The following is a 19,741-nucleotide window of genomic DNA, read 5'->3' on the forward strand; positions in this document are numbered from 1 at the left end:
ACTGTTTATTTGAGGGTGGTGTTACATCCACACAGGAAGATGCTATCAGTGATGCAGGGACCAGAGACCACAGAATGTCAGTGAAATTAAGGGACTTCCAGAGACAACAGGCACAATAACCTTTATTGACTAGAAGTGGGTAGGTCCAGAGTTAAACTTCTCAGCTTTGAGGGGAGTGATTGACATGACTACTAAAGGGAGCAAAGGATACCACTGACTGACAGACAGATAAACCTGTAAATACATTACAGGGTTATCTACACAACCAAAGCCAAGAATGTCCACTTGTGATCAATGATCAGCTACAAAGCAATGCGCTCAATGGCTTATTTGGACAGGGGTTTGTAATAAACAGCTGTCTGGTGTTGTACGTTAATAAAATATGAACAGATTTCTGTAACCTGGTACATGTAATATGTTACCTATCATGAATTTCTGAGCTTAGTGAGTTAAACGTGAAAGACAATTTTGCTGTATTATGTCTTCCCTTTTTTTTTTTTTTTTTGGACCTTTTGGATCTTTTTCTCTTCTTTTTGTGCCACACCTAATTGAGAGAATCACGGAGAGAATCTGTTTTATTATAGAGTAAGGATAGAAAGTACAGCTTGGACTGTTGCACAACAATGTCCACTGTATGAACACAGCAGCACAGCAGTGTTTACAGGACACATGTATTACTGCACTGCTGCACAGGTGGAGCCTGAAGAGTGTTTCACATCCACAGACTCCAGTTCATGACAAAAGGAGTCGCTTGCTATAGTCTAATAATTCTCAGTGTGTGATGGAGGGTGTATCAGCTGTGGAGGAATTCGGCCGAGCTATTTTTACTCTGCACGGTGAAGCCGGTTGCTATGGTGTTGCCCATTGGCACAGTTGCTGTGTTGGCATCTCAGTGCGGGGTGTGGCGGAGTGCGTGACGAGCGGCGCCATAGATCCACTTCAGAGTGACTCATATCCTCAGAGCTCTGCTGGCCTACATCTGAATGCACACACCCACATACAGAGGCATTCAACAATGTTGTGTGAGCCACATAAAAATTGTGATAAATGACTGTTGTCAGTCGATTTGATATATTTTGGTGCGAAAAATGTGAGGGTGGTCTACATGTTTGACGTTAATAAAGCATGATGATTGGCTATTGAAAATGCGGCACATCTGCATTGCTTTCTTCCTTGACATCGGTGCCCGCTGAGGCTTAGGAAACACCAGGAACCCTTTCCAAATCATGTGATTAAATGAGGAAACGTGAGATGGAGGCAGTTTGACTTCCTCTTCACACCCTTTGTGAAGTATACATGCTGTGGAATACTCTCATCTTTTAAAGGATTTGTGTTGACAGAGTGTAGTGTTATTGGTGAGAAGAGGAAGGTGTTGCTTGTGGAGCTGTGATTAAGTTAGATTGGAGGAGGAGGAAAGTAGGTCACTGGGCCAGCAGGTCAGTGAAGCACAGATGACATCAGAGTTATACAACCCCTGTTCTTCCAGTTACACAACGTTCGCTCTGTGCTGAAGCTACTGCTTCAACCACAACGTTTTCTTTCCATCGTTTCTTTTATTGTGCTCTCATATCACTGCCTTTATTAATTTGTCTAACATCTGATGGCCTCTGTTGTGTTTTTTTTTTTTTTTTTTTTTCTTTCCCCTCCCTGCAGTCTTGGTCTGCATTCCAGTTTAGCTTGTCTGTTATTTAAGATGAATGTACAGCCAAAAGGGCAAAGCTGTTTGCGTCTGTTGGTACAAAATCTTTAGATAAAGCTCACTGCTCCCTTTTATAGTGTTGCTGCAACGTGTGGTTGGCCACTTGTGTTGACAAAGACTTAATCTCAGATAAGACACTAAAAGGGAGACACATAAATACACTAATGTATTTATGTCAAAAGAATCACATGGAGGGAGCAGTAAAATAACACTGCATAGCTGAAAGTCAGTGGACCATGACAGAACCTACTCCTCCCTCTCACCTTCATTTTTTCCACTTGTGTCCTAACACGAAGGTGTAAACACTCCCAGTGCTTACTTCTTTTTTTTTTTTTTTTTTTGATTGACTTGACAGTATTTTTTTTTTTTAAACCAGCATAATTGCTAACTGAAATTTCCATGACACGTAGTGTATTTCCAGTAAAATGCCTGTGAGCCTTGCTCAATGATTCATACAAGTTCCTCAGTTACTTATGTATTTTAACCAATTTTAAGTAGACAGTGATGGTGTCTGAAGTTGCAACATTAGGCTATTATATATGACAGTGATAATAGTTTTTGTCATTATTTGCAGTTTTTTTCTTTAACTGACAATAACCAAAAATGTCCATATAACTAAATGAGCTAAAAAAATTGAAATGAATGGAAAGAACATTTTTGTTATAAAATTACTGAATGAAAAGGTTGAAGCTCTAGCTCATGACAGACCCTTTTTTACAAAGCATTTTCTGAATTGCAGTACTTTCATAACTAGATTTCAATGGGATAGGAAAAGTAAATGAAGCAGAAATGTTTAAAATCACACTGAAAAGAACTTTTTTTTTTTTTTTAATTATGTGAAGTGGCTGATATATACTTTTTGAAACTCACCCTAAATATGCATGTTGAATCCAGAGTTTTTTTTTTTTATACTTTAATAACTCCACTCAGTTTTGTTTCAGTTAATTTCCATGATGGGTTTGCCTGTTTCAGTTTAGTTTTTATCTGCCAAATCAAATATGCAGAGCTACCACTGTGGCGACCCCTTGTGAATAAAGCGCAACTGCTGAAAGTAGCTTTATTTGGGTTCGTTCACAGCATTGTTTCAGCTCTTTTTGTGTAGTTGTGTAGTTTTTATTTTTATTTCAGTTAACGGAAATGTTCTTTTTCACACCTAGTTTTAACTTTTAGTTTACTTTATGACCTTGTTTGGCAGGATTATGGAACATGCCCATTATATCAGTGAGTGTAGGTGTATTTCTGCTTTCTGGCTTTACCAAATGTTGCACAGAATAACAGACCTAATTTAAAGTCTTTAAATTATGTCTACCAAGATTCATAAGGAGGAAGACTGAAGGGATTTTCTCACGAACACAAATAGGCCATTATGTAGAAAAAGCCTCCCACATAGGTTATGACGGTAACTGGTTCATGAAGTAAATGGGTCAAATATTTAGGCTAGAGACCCAGCGGGCTTTCTCATTTTAATTTGACATCTATTGTAGCTGGGCAAGGAGAATAGATAGTAGAGGTGGGTGGCAGAAAGAATACTTCAAGGTATTGATGGCTGCTTCTGTGGCTTATTTACATTAAGAGATTCTGACATGGCAGCACATAAGTAGGCAGATATGTCACCATTTCTTTTTCTCAGTGAGGCTGTTGCACTTCAACCAAATTACCTGTAGGTGGTCTTAACGAAGATTGATTAGTCACTTGGGATGTATTAGTGAACTGGTGGATCCCTCACTTTTGTACAAGCTGAACCTTTAATTTTCTGCCAACTGTTGTTTGGCTGTTTAATATCATTTTACCATTTTTTTTTTTTTTACCATTTAAACAATTTCAGGATGCTTGGTCATTATTACCTGATTAAAGCCTGGTCATCATTCTTTTTTCCATAAATTAGGAGAAATATTATCAACATTTCCCCAATGTTTAGTTTTTATTTAGCCTAGTATGTTATCAAAATACATTAGGAATCTTCCATACTGGACTCTCCTACTCAGTCCAGGCCTACTCAGCTATTGATTTTTTAAAAAACATTTTTTTGGTTCACTCATTAGCTAAAGTTGGGTAATTGGACAGCGAGATAAAATGTGTTGCAGCTTGTAAAACTAAATCATTCTGAATTTAGCTCAAGAACTACCACAGTACTGCAGCAGAGCTTAGCTGGCCTTCTGGAGTCTGAGGAATAAAACAAAACTGTCTCCCATATTAGACTGACCACTCAGCCTAATATATGATGTGTGTGTATAATTAATGTGTCATGAGTCCATCTTTGGTCTATAGCAGCCTTACTTTTGTATGCTGCGTTACACCTTGATAATGGTAAGCTGAACATGACTAATTTAATGATTCTTTATGTACAGTGCTGTGAAAAGTATTTGCACCGTTCCTGATTTCTTAGTGTTTTTGCATATTTGTCAGACTTGTATGTTTCAGATCATCAAACAATGTTTTTAAATGTTGATTTTATTTATCAAAGGAAAAGCTATTCAAAAAAGGAGGTGAATACTTTTTCATGGCACTGTATGTGACAAAATATAGGCAAATAGGAATCCCAGGGCATCACTGCTAAGAGACTTTACTCTGTACTGCTGTTCTGGTTTCACACATTACTGAGCATTAAAGGTGGGAAACATTGTCATAGGCAGATGGAGTTTTAAAGAGGCACTTGTAACACTGGATATTTAGTTGCCAATAAAAACCAGCAGCTGGTTGTGTTGTAAACTTCAGTTTCATCTTTGAACATATTTTAAATGATGGTAGCACCATCAAACCTTTTTCTGTTTGGATTCAAGATAGATATATCTTGATATTGCTATATGTCCCAACAAAAAGTTGGGATATCAAATTCATATTGAGGTTATGTTTTTTCAGTTTAAATATTTGATATATTTTCGATGTTCAATTGTGGATAAAATATGGATTTGAGATTTGTAAATAAGTGTATTGTGTTTTTTAATTTACATTTTCCAACAATTTTATTTTCTGTGACATTTTGAGCATAAGGATCTTTGAGAACGGGGCAACATTGAACAGTGGTTCCAACATTGTCCAGAATTCATGTGTGAAAGCTTAATGAGCCTCAAGATTATCATATAATCAAACCCCACAAGCCAATGTTTTTACTGTTTTAGTGTTTTGTTTTTTACTCTGTGTGGTTACCGTTTTTATTATTTACTTATTTGTTGTTTGAGTTTATTGGTATTGGAGTCAGCTTTCCCCACACTTACTTCAGATTGCATGGGGGATTTCCAGTTAGCAATGGAGCATGTAATCCAGTGCAATTTTATGTAATTGATAACAGCCTCCGTTTACTGTTCGCTCTCTGTGACAGAGCTGTTGGAGGTTACAGCTAGTACAAACCCAACACATCATGTTGTTGCTGCTTCATTGGCAAAACACACAAGGGATTGCCAAAGAAACTTCTCAGTGAGTATTTGATGTAGTATTAAACTCCACTTGGTCTTGCTAAAGTAAGAGGATGTGTTGGCACATTATACTAGACAAAAAACTTTTGAACTCAACTGAAAAAGAAGAATCTAATTGGTGCTGATCCACTGACAACTTCAAAAAAATATATTGATGAGAATATCAGCACAATTTTGTACTTTATGTAATGCTTTTAACATTACATGGCAGCTAAAAGAAACATACTCGTTTCAGTCTTTGGCTTTCCTTAGTGTCCTCTTTACACATGTGGAATGTGACCTTTTTAAAAGCAACATCTGGATCTAAGATATGGTGGATGCAAGTGATTATAGTTATTAATCCATCAACAACAATAAAATTACATATGCAACTGTGAGTGGTGACATAATGATTAATATATATTTTTTAGCGCTGCCACATTAACCATGGCTAACCATTGCAGCTCCACATTTTCATCCTTGAACTCAGCTAAAGTAGTTTTGTGTGATTCACAGTTCAAACTTAATTTTATTTATCTTGCCTGTCAGTTCATCTGCTGTCTGAAACGAGCTGTTTTAGCTCCCTTCCCTTTTTAAGCTGAACGTCCATCGCTGACATCAGAGTCAATAGCATTTAAATTAGAAAACAATCAAACAAACAAAAAAAAAAACTGCAACCAAGTATTTAGAACAGTCTGAAGCCTGAGTATCACTTGAACATATCTTGACCTCATTATTTAAAACTTTAGTTATGTTTAATATGAGCATTATTAGTCACTGGCCTAGTGGTAACCTGGATGTAATGTGATGTGCGGCTCCAAACTCTTCCCACTCCCAAGAAAGGGGCAATAGATACAAGCATCAGATTGACTCCAGAGTTGAGCAATGCCCAAAACAACAACCACAAACCCCCTAGTGATCCTTATTATTCCCTAACAGAAAATAAAAGGCAAACAAAGGACACTTCTTACACCTGCACTCCTAACCATTAAACAAGAGAAGAAATATTGCAACAAAAAATGGCTTCTTACTCCTAAACTGCTATAAGGTACTCGGTGTGTACAGTGTATAAGTATTTACAATTTACTATTACAAGCTTGAAGACATAGAAGACACATAATTTTTAAAAATGTTTGCTTGTGTTTTTTTTTTTTTAAATTAATATCCAGTCATATTTATTCAGGTTCTGTAGTGTTTCAATGAAGCTGAACATCACATAGCTGACCTCCATGTGTTGTGTCTTTGTGTCTCATAGACTCGGATGTTACTGCCATATGCCACACTTCCACACTAAGCAGACAAAGGACGCAGTACACTGAAGAATTTTTAGTAATCTTCCCCTGATTAGAGACTTTGAGAGACTATCCTCCAAGGCTCACAGAGGCCCACCCCCATCACAGAGTATCCACCCAGACTCTACCTTCACCCAGCAGCACCTTCCTCATTACAGGACTGGCTGTACTGTCAGTAAGGTAAGGTTTCTTCACCATCTGATTTGTATGGGTCTGAGGTTATGATTCTTTGACAGTCATTTTCTGGGTGCTTTTTCTTCAAAGGTTCATTCACAAATGTCTACCTCACGATTAAAAGACCCCTCACCAACACTGCGACCCTGAACAGTATACAAAATGACCTCGAGCATTGACCAGTGAGTCAAACATTTCCTTTGTTTTAATTGTTGATTTCTAATAATTACGAGTCAATATGAATGTCAGAAACGCCTTCACTCCATGGGCCTCATGTATTTTTTTTTCTTTTTTTTGTTAAAAGTCAAGATAAAAGTAGACTTAGGGATTTACAATGTCTGAATTTCTAGGAGAGACTTTATCAAAGTGATCAAAGTTTCCTGGAGAATAAAAAATTAAAAGATCTGCTATAACTATTGGTTTGTTCACTCTACAGGGATGACAGTAGTATTTTTGATGGGTTAATGGAAGAAGATGAAAAGGACAAAGCAAAACGGTAAGATCTGTGGTTTGTTTTCAGCTCAAAGGCATTTAATGAAGTTAAAATACATCCTCCATAAAACTATTTTAGAAGTTATAAAACTTGATTTTATATATCGTTAATTATTACAGCTACTGAGAACAAGATTTTGTTAATAAACTTGATTCATGAAATAGGGGTATATAGGATTTCCAGTGTTCCTATTTAAGATCTCGTGGATGTCATTTAAATTTGGTGCAGCTGAGGTCTTGGCTCAATAGCTAAACTGGAATACTTGTTCTTCTAAATAACCAGTGTGTCCCGTAACAAGTCTGAGAAGAAGCGCAGAGACCAATTCAATGTCCTCATCAAGGAGCTGGGTACAATGCTGCCGGGCAACACCCGGAAGATGGACAAGTCCACTATTTTGCAGAAAAGCATCGACTTCCTGCACAAACACAAAGGTGAGAAACTCTAATAACCACCAGAAGGCAACTTCATATTGTTATTCTTTCTCTCTACAAGAATAACAAGAAAATCCACGGTTCAAAGTAATACTAATTTACTTATAATGGGCCCAGGTACAGCCCTCAGTTCATCCTTTGTCTAAAATGACCTGTTTTAGCACCCCTCAAGCCAACTTTCTTCTGATTGGATGCCTCTTGCAAATAGCAAGTTTGAACAGCACATGGGTGGGGCTTCTGTGGACCCAGCCAGAGCTATATACCTGAGATGGCCATATTGGAGTCACTATACAAAGCCAAAAGTAGAACAAAAACTAAAACATGAACCTTTGGCTTACTGGGATTACTTGTACATACACTGACTACTTTATTTAAAACTTATTATGAGACCCTACTATTGTAACAGTATATACATAAACATGACTGTAAATAAGGGAAAGCATAATGGGTCCCCTTTTAAATTCAGGGAGTTGCAAGTCACATGTTATGTCTACCTTATCAGAAATCGCAGCTCAGTCAGAGTCAACTGAGATCAGACAAGACTGGAAACCACCTTTTCTTAGTAATGAAGAGTTCACTCAGCTGATGTTGGAGGTAAGCCAATTTTTCCTACTTTCCTAAGTTCCATTTGCTTCCATGCAAAAAAATATATGTGAAATAATATGCAACCTTTTGTTTCTATTAGGCATTAGATGGATTTTTCCTTGCAATTATGACTGATGGTAATATAATCTATGTCTCTGAGAGTGTAACGTCCCTACTAGAACACTTACCTGTGAGTATAAATAGTACAAATTCTGAATTCTAGATAAGGCCAGTATGTTACTGTTGAAACATTTGGTGCTAACCGTGTTCATTGGTGTTTTTTTTCTTTTCCTCCAAGTGTGATCTTGTGGATCAGAACTTGTTAAATTTCCTTCCTGTGGGGGAGCATTCAGAGGTGTACAAGGCTCTGTCCTCTCATGTCGTGGGAGGAGAAACGCTGACACCCGAGTATCTTAAAAGTAGGTTGGATCTTTTATGTCTTCAGCTGCTGTTTTTATTAAATTCTCATTTTTAAGCTACTATTATTATTATTATTATAGCAAAAAATCAGCTAGAGTTCTGTTGCCACATGCTCCGAGGGACAATCGACCCCAAAGAGCCCCCTGTGTATGAATACGTCAAGTTTATTGGAAACTTCAAGTCCCTGAATAATGGTAAGTTACAGTACACAGACTAAGAACCTGGAGCAGTGTTTTTGTGAAAGATTTAACTTGTCCTTTTTTCTTTTCCCATCAGTGCCTAACTGTACCCGAAATGGTTTTGAAGGAGTGATCCAGCGATCACTTCACTCTGCATTTGAAGACAGAGTGTGTCTCATAGCCACTGTGAGGCTAGCCAAACCACAGTTTATCAAGGTGAGAACATTAAGCTGCTTCTCTTTATTTGGTTGACACACATTTGGTTTCTTGCTTTAGGGCCTTTAGGTTGTTTTAATTAGGACAGGGCTCAGCAGTAATGGTCACCTGAGGAAAAATAATTTGGGCTCTTGTCACTTATGTGTATTTCCCTCTTTCCTCTGTTGGGAAACACTTTTACTTCATTTAAAAATGTTTTAGCTGTAGGTCTTTTGCCCACTCTGTAAAAATATGTTCCAGTTAATTTAGAGAGCTTTGGTTGATCTTACTTAGCCTGTGTGTGTGTGTGTGTGTGTGTGTGTGTGTGTGTGTGTGTGTGTGTGTGTGTGTGTGTGTGTGGTGGTGGGGGTTCTGTTAACATATCATTGTCATGAAAAAAAATTGACAGTAGAATCTGAATGGAAAAATAAGTTGAAAATGAATCTGAACTTGTACTGAAAAGTGTCCTGTATAAACAGGAACAGATAGCTCTTGTAATCTGTGATACAGCGCAGGTTAAAAAGGGTCTTTTTAAGAGAATTTACTGTGTAGACTACAGAGTTCTAGAGCAGCAGCAGGTTCAGTCTAAATGTGGCTCAGAAATTTAGTTTTTAATGTGTACATTTATTTCTTGAATAAATATGTCTAAATGTGTTCTATGCTTTCTCCCCTACCACTAACAGGAGATGTGCACTGTAGAAGAGCCTAATGAGGAGTTTACCTCCAGACATAGTTTAGAGTGGAAATTTCTCTTCCTGGACCACAGGTATTGTTTTTTTTTTTCCAATTTATCAGTGTAAATGTGTAACTTACTTTGCTGTTTGTGCTACAGTGGATCAGTATTAAGAGTGCACTCAAACCTAACCACCTTGGTTTGATTTAAATAATTTATAAATAATTACTTTTTAAAACCATGGTTAAATGAATCAGAATGATTTTTTAACCATGGTTAAAGAGGCAGTTATGGTTACACCATGTGACTGCATTTTCTGTTAAATCAGAGTTCATTTTTGTGAGACCAAATACAAATTACTCTTGTTTTGTTATAGTTCTGTCATTGTTCAATACATAGCAGGTACATTTGCAGGCTTGCTTATTAAGGCTTGTGGTCAGGGAACATAATTAGATTTGTAAAGGAACAGTAAGGTCAACCTGACCTGCTGTCAGTATTTTTACTTTATTTCCCACATGGCTTCTGCATGGTGCTGATAATTCAGGGCTGATCTCACTAAAACTGTCCAAAACCTTTTTATATATATATATATATATATATATATATATATATATATATATATATATATATATATATATATAAAAATAATATGGAGGGGAGAATAAAGAGGAACATTAACATTTGTATGCCTCTGTAACCATTCAAGTTGTAGTTGACATCCTAGGTTGTGTTTTAGCTTAGCTGACAATTGACCTTAAGCAAATAAGATGCAGTGACGTGATCATTTTATCATTTCAGACATCTGTGACTTTTTTGTTTTTCATAATTGTTGTATAAATTCTTGGATTTTTGCCAAAATTTTATTCTTATTCCTAGCATTCATTTCAATGTCTCACTATGGGATGTGCCTCCCAGCATATTCCTCAGAATCGTTTCTCATTCCACCAGTCCTGATTGGCTGGTGATTGCAATGACCACGTCGGGCACAGCCACTGATCCTTAAGTAGCTTGTGGTACTACATGGTCATTATTTCAGGAGAAGGACCTCTTCTCACTTCACCCCAGCAAGAAGGGCTGTCTGGTGAGACATCTCAGTCAAAGAACTGAGGTTACACAAGTAACCCAAAGTTCTCATTCCTAGCATTCGTTTCAGTGTCTCACTATGGGAAATGGAGACTCTCGTATTGCCAGACAAGCTTATCTCAAGCAGTCACCAGCAGTTAGTAAGTTTCCCACCTATGCAAGTGAGGACCCAGAGCTCAGTACTGCTTGGGCTACACTTGGAGGAGAGACATCCAGCCTGTAGAACCAGACAAAAGTGAGAGGTGAACACCAGCTTGCTGCTGCACTAATGTCCTGGATTGACACCCCTTTAAACAGGGCCTAGGATGCTGCCAGACCACAAGTGGAGTGAGCCCCAGGCACTCCGGTGCCTGCAGCCCCTGACTTGTATACCATGCTGTTTCTGGCCACAGCTGTCTCCAGCATGGAAGCATAATAAAAGCTAATCAGTGCGCAAATAATGCCTGCATGTGTGGTGTGCAAGTGTTGTTTAGTTAAAGCTGAATGATAGAAGTCCAAGGTTAATATGTGCAAGATAAGAATGCATCTGTCTATATCTATATACTGCTACATATTGTTATTTAGGGGTAATTGTCACAGGATGTATAGTTTTAACATAAAGTGAAGGTTTCCTGATTGACTTCCAGTTATTTATTTCAGTAATATTTACTGTCTTTGTCCAGAGCACCACCCATCATAGGTTACCTCCCATTTGAGGTCCTGGGTACATCAGGATATGACTACTACCACGTAGATGACCTTGAAACACTAGCCAAATGCCATGAACACTGTAAGTACACTTCTGTCTTCGGTCAATGAAGCATGCTCATCTGCAGTTGTTAACTTCCTCTTCCAAAACAGTGAATTTAAGTCTTCTCTTTGCTTTTGTGTAGTAATGCAATATGGGAAAGGAAAGTCTTGCTACTACAGATTCCTCACCAAAGGGCAGCAGTGGATTTGGCTTCAGACCCATTACTACATCACTTATCACCAGTGGAACTCCAGACCAGAGTTTATTGTCTGCACGCACACGGTTGTAAGGTGCATGGACGATTTCCCTCATGACACTTTGACGTAACATTCCTATGTATAACAGTTATCATTGCCTACAAAAGATTCTTTAAAAAGCATCACCTCTACTATGATTATATTTATTAAACTAGACATAGAAAACTCAGTTTCTTAACATTCCAATTAATTTTGTTCAAACTTCAAATGAAATCTGAAAGTCTGCACTTTTAACTGTTTCGTTTCAGATGTAGTGATTTACAGAGCCAAAATTATGACAGGTTTGTCCAGATATTTCCAAACCTCACTCTGTATGTGTAATTTTCATTGTTTTTGCTCTGCAGTTATGCTGAAGTAAGAGCAGAACAGCGCAGAGAGCTGGGAATTGAAGAATCACCACCTGAGATCACAGCTGAGAAGGTCAGACTTCTGACCAACATGAGTTATGGTTCGTAAAGATTAAAGAGCTGAACGGTATAGTGACCTTTGACAATGCATTATTTACAGCAGTCCCAGGATTCAGGCTCTGAGTCCCAGCTCAACACTTTTAGCCTGAAAGAAGCCTTAGAGCGATTTGACCACAGCCGGACCCCGTCAGCCTCGTCTCGGAGCTCACGCAAATCCTCACACACTGCTGTGTCTGACCCAGCCTGTAAGTACAAGCGTCTGTTCACTACCAAGCAAGGCACAACTGTTTTTAATGTATATTAACTATTGCTTTTTGATTTTAATCTGAGCACCATGTTTATATTTGCCCATCAGCATCACAAATGAAGCTTCAGGGAGATAGGAGTACACCAGGTCGCCAGTCGGTCTCTGCCGTGGAGATGACATCACAACGGAGATCATCTATCAGCAGTCAGGTCAGTGGATGGGCAAGAACAGACTCTGGTGTTAAATTTCAAGATAACTGTGTTCTGGGTAATGAGGGATTTCATCGGGACTTTTGTTTGGTTATTAGCAGTCCATGAGTTCCCAAAATACAGGACAGAACGTGGCACCATCCATGGTTTCACAACAACAACAGCAACAACAGCAGCAGCAGCAGCAGCAGCAGCAGCAGCAGCAGCAACAACAATCTCAACAACAAGTTCAACAACAAGTTCAGACTAGCAGTCAAGTAAGATATTTACTTAATTTGTTTTATAGTCTAATTTTGCTGATTAAGTATAATTATGCCACTGCTTGATTTTAAAATTTTAAAAAAAATTGTTTTAAAACTGTTAATGTTAAATTAGTGGCTTGAATAACTCTTGAAATGGAAATGCATTTCTCCCATGCACAGTGGAAGCACACATTTTCAAAAACAGGATGGTTAATGTGGGGTTGGTGCCGCACTGGTATCCTGGAAAAGGATTGTGGGAATTGAAGGCCAGTGGCACTGGCGCTACACGTAGGTTAAATGCTGATTGGTTAAGTTGGCATGAACAGGAAAGGGAACTATGGTAGAATTCACCACAGAGAGAAATTTCACTTCACTACAAAGAAGTTCTTTATCTGTTATGTTTTATCTTCTGTGTGGCAGTTGGTAAGCTCAAGGACCAACAATGGCACAATTATGAACGAGAGTAGCCCAAATATATTTTTGACAGCGCCCTATGTGACAGTACAACAGGTAGACATGGATCTGCAAAGCTTGGTGTAGCTCCTACGCATTGCCACGATAGAAACATTAGCACAGAAATGCCTACAATTATATCTAAAAGATAGGCGCAGCCAGTATGATGCCACCTATTGGTTTGTGGACTATTGTTTTGAAGCCTTGACTCTGGGTAGTGCTGAGGAGTTGTCAGGTAATACTTACATGGACTAGTTAGCTTGATTTAGCACTAGTAATTTATTTGGTAAATAATGAGATGCTAATTTTGCTAACAGAAATCAGGCTTAAGACAAGACATACTGGGGAAAGTAAAGCGTCAGCTTCTTAGAATATCTTTTAGTAGGACAACTCCCTATTGCTCAAAGCAGCCACACCCTTCAATGTATAACTGCAAGCCTTAAAATTATTTAGGTAAATTATATAAAAAGATAGCACCCCCCCCCCCCCCCCCCCCCCCCCCCCCACACACACACACACACACACACACACACACACACACACACACACAGTTGCCATGGAGCATCAATTGGCTGTAGAGAACAAAAGTTTTCTGCTGTAAAGATGTTTATTTGTGCTGTAAAGCTGAGCATTTAGCTGAGTTTAGGAATTTACTTGCTTTTGGAACCAGGAGCTGCAGTTTTAGGAACTTCTGCGTTGGCTAGATTGTTAAGCCAGTGGTCACAACTTGGTGTTCTGCGGTATGCAAGAAGTTGTTTGTACTCTGGCAATCTGCCCAGAGTCTTAATAATTAAGGATTTTATAAATATATGTGTTGAACAGTTTATATAAAGAGCTTTCAGGCTGTGTTGGACCTTGAACACAACACTGAACCAGTCTGGGGGATAAATTGCTGCCATATAACTTATAACCAAATTAATTTGTCTTTATTCTTTAACAGTCTGTGGTGCAGTTCTCCAACCAGTTAGAAGCCATGCAACACCTGAAAGAGCAGCTGGAGCAGAGGACCAGGATGATCGAGGCCAACATTCAGCGGCAGCAGGACGAGCTGCGGCAGATCCAGGAGGAGCTACAGAGGGTGCAGGGACAGAGTCTGCAGGTGGGACTGAAAAGCTGCTCAGGAGTGTGTTAGCCTACTAAATACATGAAAGGCTTTCTTTAAGTTTTTGTTGCTTATGCTTATGTGGATGTGTTGCTGTTATAATTTTACCTGGACTCTGAGTCTGTCATGTGTATCTCAGATGTTCGTGCAGAAAGGGGCTGGAGGACTCAATGTAAGCTCTGTACAGATGGCCCAGGGGAATGCTGGGCAGCAGGGCGGTACACTCAGCATGCAGGGCCAGGTGGTTTCTGCAGGGTCTCTGCAAAATAGCTTACAGCAACAACATGCTGTCCAGCCCCAATCCCAGCAGCAAACACTCCTACAGGAACAGAGCACAGCACTCTCGCAGGTCAGACGGGCTAAATGGTTCTTCTTTCGCCTCTCACTGACACACTCAATTCATAGCTTAGCTTTGTTTGTTATAGATTTTTCCATCCAGTATGCTCATGTCACAGACTCCGGCTCTGTTTATTTTAGCCTCAGAGGTCGTCGCACACTCTGCAGCCTCAACAGAATCCACTGCCTGCATCTCTCTACAACACAATGATGATCCCTCAGCAAAGCCCTGCTAATGTGGTTCAAATTGCCACAAGCCTGGCACAGAATACCGGACCCAACACTCCCACCATGGCAACATTTGCACAGGACCGTTCGGCTCAGATTAGGTGTGAATTTCATTCATCTAAATCTGTTTGTTTTATTTTTTCCCCACAAAATGAAAATTTTATCAAGTAGTTCTCAGGATACCCCATGGTGCCTAATGCTTTAATTTGATAATGTACAAATTTCTGTTTCATAGTGAGGGGGGAAAGTCTTATCTTGACCTTATTTCAGTGTGGTCTAATTAAACTTACCAGACCTGACTAAATTTCTGACACTTACAGGTTTCCTGCAGGCCCCCAGCTGCTCACCAAGCTAGTGACAGGGCAGATGACATGTGGGGCAGTCATGGTTCCCACAACCATGTTTATGGGCCAAGTGGTGACGGCCTTTGCTCCGCAGCAGGGCCAGACGCAGACCATTAGCATTTCCCAACAGCCGCCTCAGCAGCAACAGCAACTGCAGCAACAGCAGGAGCAGCAGATGCAACCGCAGTCTCAGGTCACAGCCATGCAGCCAGGGCAGGCTCCACTGACCCAGCAAACACAGTTCCTACAGGTAACACTGACAAAGTAACTACTTGTTTAGTGTAGTTTTACTGTATGAAGTTAGTTCACATACAGGCAGCTTGCTGTTTAGGTTACCATTTTTAAGTGTTCTTATAAATTTTATTTTATATAAATCTAAATGTTTGTGTGCTCAAAGAACTTGACACTATCCAGATCTTAATTCCATACAATGAAATGGAGGATATGCATTTAACATAACTGCATGGGAAAACACAACTGACACTCTACACTGAGTATCCATTGTCCAACAATCTGTTAATTGGTTACACAGTAAAAAAGAAAAAAAGAAAGGAGAATATTTGCCAGAAGTAATATGAAATTGTACTTCCCTTGTCTAACTTGTCAAGTGACTAAGCATTTATTTATGTGATAAGTGTGTGTGTGTGTGTGTATGTATATGTGTGTATGTATATATATATATATATATATATATATATATATATATAATTAAATAAATAAAATGCCTGGTTACTGCTTAGCTTCACTATAACTGTAACAAGAAGATGGAGAATGATGTGACTTAGGTGATGTGACATAGATGTAAAGTTTGATTGAATGTAAAATTACAAGTTACTATTTTCTTTATATGTTCAGTATACAAGGAGCCACTGATCAGAGATAGAGGGGTGCTTTGACCGATAGTCTCCAAAAGCCAGACTAACAAGTCCTTTTTGCTCGCACTATGATTATGGCTAAGACAAATGACAAATCCAGATCCAGTCGAGATCTTTTGCTTTACTCGTTGTGGTCTTTTACTTTCTTGTAATCCTGTTTCAGCTTTCAGCTCATTTTTTCAAGATAATGGTCTGCTTCAGACACTTCCACAGGGAAAGCACCACAATGTTAACTTCACTCTTTACACATCAGCAAAATCTGACATCATACATACTTTGTACTATGGAGCTGACTAGGGAATATTTTACAGTTAAAAATAAACTTTTTAGGAGACTGATTAAACTGTGTTGTCATGACTCTGTTTCCAAATTAACTTAAACTTGAACATTCTGGACTGCGTTGTCTTGTCCAGCCATTACACAGACACTTGATATGTTTATGAAAAATTGATATTAGCTGATACACTGGTTTAACTCTAATGGATGCTTTACTGTTAACATATTTGTCTGCCTTTCTTGCTTTACAGTTAATAAGCAGAGACCTAGTTTAAAATGTTGACCACTGCAGCTTTGTTCAATCTTGGCTCATGAGACTGTGCTTATTACCCTAATGTCAAATATTTTACTCCAGGCTCCTCGGCTCCTTCATGGAAACCAGTCCACCCAGTTGATCCTGCAGGCAGCGTTCCCTTTGCAGCAGCAGGGTACCTTCACTGCAGCAGCCCAACAGCAGCAGCAACAGCTACAACAGCAGCATCAAACACAGCAGAAGCAGTTACAACAGAAACAGCAACAGCAGCAACAACAGCTGGCTCCTCACAGAGCAGATAGTTTGTCTGACCGCTCAACAACGCAGCCACAGTAACTGACCGAATTCTATCAGAAGTGCAGTTAGCCAAACTCAGGTGTGGTTGATGGGAGTGTAAAGTGTAGTTCTGCTGAAAATGCAGCACTGAAACCTCAGAGGATGAGAAGTGGGCGCTCTGTTGCTCCTCTTCTCTCACAAGGATCTTGTGCTGTTTGCACTTCACTCCTGAACCCAGAGTACAGCAGAGAACCCAGGACTGGGCTCGCTGTGGCAGCAGGTTTGGCTGTGGGATGAAGCCTTCCCTCCAAGAAAACGGGGCTCTACAAGCCCTGCAAAAGACCCCCCTCCCCCTTACGCCTTCCTCGAACCTCTCCTTTTGTTGGGTGTGCACGTGTGTGTGATTGTGTGTGTGTGTGTGTGTGTGTGCGCGCGCTGTAGTCACCCTCACAGGATAATTTCAGAGTTCTCCTGTCAGTGCAGTGAAGATCTTCACTTCGAGGACGTCCTACAAAACAACCGATTATTTGTTTTGTATGTTTTACTTGTAAAACTAATTATGGGTCAGAAAATATTTTTAAGAATGTGGTGTAGATTCAACTTTCACTGTACAGAATATCATGTGTAATATATACTGTAAATATACTGAAAAGAACTAATATTTTATATGATGCATGAAATGAAATGCATAGTCTGTTATTTGCAGCTTTGAATATGCTTTTTTTCTAGTACTCAGAAAAAAAGACCTAAAAATGCTTAGTGGCTGATATTTTCACAGACTTCCTTTCTCCTAGGGGATGTTTGTTTGTGTGTCTGCATCAGACAATGCCGATGCCGTTTGTTGTGTCACAGTTTGTTTAATCCTTGACCCCTATTTTCACACAATTTCACAAAATTATTGACAGAATGATAGAAAAAAAAGATGTGCTCAAACACTAAAGACTTGAGACTAAATGTGAGATTTGTGAATAAAATGGAGGCACCATTAAGCTAAATGTATGCAACATTAAGATCTGCAAACATAATCCTTCATATCATTATTCCTTCATTTTTAGATCTTCTGTTGAGATCCCTCTATTTCACAGCCAATGCCTGTGTAGCACCCAGAGATGCTTAATTTCACCTGTAAACATTTCTCTTCAAATATATGTAAATATAAAAAAACTGGTTCCAGACATTTTTCGATATTAGGTCAAATCCAGTAATAACCTGGGGAAGACCTATTAATTACCTCTTAAGTATTAGCTAAAAACTTACCTTTAGAATTCACCAATCGGTGGAGGTTTAAGCTTACATGAGCCAGATTTTTCATAGACACAGATCATCACCAGGATCCCCAGCAGACCCACCCCTACGCATTCTGGCATAGTAGGCGTGCCTTACAGCCTCCTCACCATCTGATGTAATGCATCGCCAGATGGTATCAAGCTGACAGTCCAGCCTCTTCTTCATCTGTGTTAAATGATGGGCTGAATTCAACACATGGCCACAAAGTCAGTCTTTGACCTCTGGTCCAAGATATCTTGTAATACCACGCGCTCTTACAGCAGCTCCCCAATATTAGAGTGTAGCGGTCATAATGGGGAAACCCTGCCTTACAGCCTAAGTTTATTTATAAAGTTTTGCTCTGTGTTACACTAAATCCAGTCTTTTTCAGAAGCCTGTCAGTTGTACAGAATTGCTTTCAAGCACTGAAAGGTGAAAACATGAATCCACCATTCCATAATTTGTACAACACAGCATAGAAATCAAGCTTGGTTTAAGCTCAGCATTCAGCACCCCCCCCCCCCCCCCCCCCCCCCCCCCCCCCCTTTGCTGTTTACTGCTTTAGGATAGTGGACCCTATCATGATCTGACACAAACAGCAGCTTTTCTAAAAGGACGAAGCCGCTCAGTTTGGATTAGGCAGGAAAGAAATTAAGTCTCACATGCAACAGCTACTGTTTCTACCATCATAATACCATCTTATCTCCAGTCATCGTACTCTGTCATCAGAGTTCATTAATTACTCCAAACGTATCCATTTCAAATACATCGTGCTTTTTCTTTTGGATTTTCTGAGATTTATCATTCCTTATTGGCTGCACGTAACTAGCATCACGATCATATATGCTTTGGTATGGCCACTTCATTAACACTCATACTGCAGATAAAGCAGCTCCTGTGAGGGACCAGATCAACATGATTGATTCGTACATTTGTCTTGTGCTCCAAACCTCCTCCCCTAATTTCCCAATTCAAACCTGTTTTTAAACTTAAAAATGATAATTGAGCAATAATTTTACAAGTGGCATCTATATCTCATTTAATAAACTTGACCATAAATTACTTTCTAGTACAGAATGACGTGAAAGTGACTATTGGCTACACGCAGAATGTACATTTATAATCCCACAGAGCACAGAACTCTAAAAATGTATAATAAAATCCAAATATTAACTATTAAACACCCTCATGTGCTATCCACCCTCCTATCAGCAAAATTAAAAAAGCATGTATAAACTGCCTCCTTTTAAACCCACTAATTAAATTTCCTCCACTGTGATGTTTTTGTGCTGCACAGATCATAAAAGGACCTCGTAGTCTGAATTTTTAGCCATTTCTCTCCCTCCTTTAACATCACTGATGACACAGCAACATATCAGTGCTTGACTAGGACGACAGTTATCTCCTGTTATGAATTCCTGTCGAGTGGACCTCGTGCTGTGCTGCATGCAAGCAGCACATGCCTGCAAGAATGTATTCAGTCGTTAACATGAGGACATGTTTTTTTTTTTGCACGAGAAGGTGTAAGCTTGTGGGAGACTTTGCACAATGTAAGATAGGAAATGCAGTAAATAAGAGAACTTCATTATTTTTCTATGTCTGGTATAAACTTTATGGAGCTATC

General features: G+C 39.1%; 1 protein-coding gene across 2 annotated transcripts in view; it reads left to right on the forward strand.

Moving 5' to 3' along the window:
- The window catches only part of clocka (clock circadian regulator a), a 32,681-nt gene extending 14,047 nt beyond the window's left edge, over positions 1-18,634 (forward strand). Inside the window, exons 3-23 of one of the 2 annotated variants that reach the window (XM_030727310.1) lie at positions 6,347-6,563; positions 6,648-6,739; positions 6,994-7,053; positions 7,333-7,481; positions 7,984-8,075; positions 8,167-8,256; positions 8,365-8,485; positions 8,567-8,680; positions 8,763-8,881; positions 9,544-9,626; positions 11,279-11,385; positions 11,489-11,636; positions 11,948-12,023; positions 12,111-12,255; positions 12,366-12,466; positions 12,565-12,723; positions 14,102-14,260; positions 14,403-14,612; positions 14,741-14,928; positions 15,148-15,421; positions 16,678-18,634. In XM_030727310.1, the coding sequence (XP_030583170.1) occupies positions 6,720-6,739; positions 6,994-7,053; positions 7,333-7,481; positions 7,984-8,075; positions 8,167-8,256; positions 8,365-8,485; positions 8,567-8,680; positions 8,763-8,881; positions 9,544-9,626; positions 11,279-11,385; positions 11,489-11,636; positions 11,948-12,023; positions 12,111-12,255; positions 12,366-12,466; positions 12,565-12,723; positions 14,102-14,260; positions 14,403-14,612; positions 14,741-14,928; positions 15,148-15,421; positions 16,678-16,911 (2,649 nt within the window). In that variant the 5' untranslated portion in view covers positions 6,347-6,563; positions 6,648-6,719 and the 3' untranslated portion in view covers positions 16,912-18,634. The remainder of the gene's footprint in view (positions 1-6,346; positions 6,564-6,647; positions 6,740-6,993; positions 7,054-7,332; positions 7,482-7,983; positions 8,076-8,166; positions 8,257-8,364; positions 8,486-8,566; positions 8,681-8,762; positions 8,882-9,543; positions 9,627-11,278; positions 11,386-11,488; positions 11,637-11,947; positions 12,024-12,110; positions 12,256-12,365; positions 12,467-12,564; positions 12,724-14,101; positions 14,261-14,402; positions 14,613-14,740; positions 14,929-15,147; positions 15,422-16,677) is intronic. The other variant, XM_030727311.1, reaches the window with a different exon arrangement.
- Positions 18,635-19,741: the final 1,107 nt, after the last annotated feature.

Source organism: Archocentrus centrarchus, chromosome 4 (assembly GCF_007364275.1).
Source record: "Archocentrus centrarchus isolate MPI-CPG fArcCen1 chromosome 4, fArcCen1, whole genome shotgun sequence".
NCBI classification, from domain to species: Eukaryota; Metazoa; Chordata; class Actinopteri; order Cichliformes; family Cichlidae; genus Archocentrus; species Archocentrus centrarchus.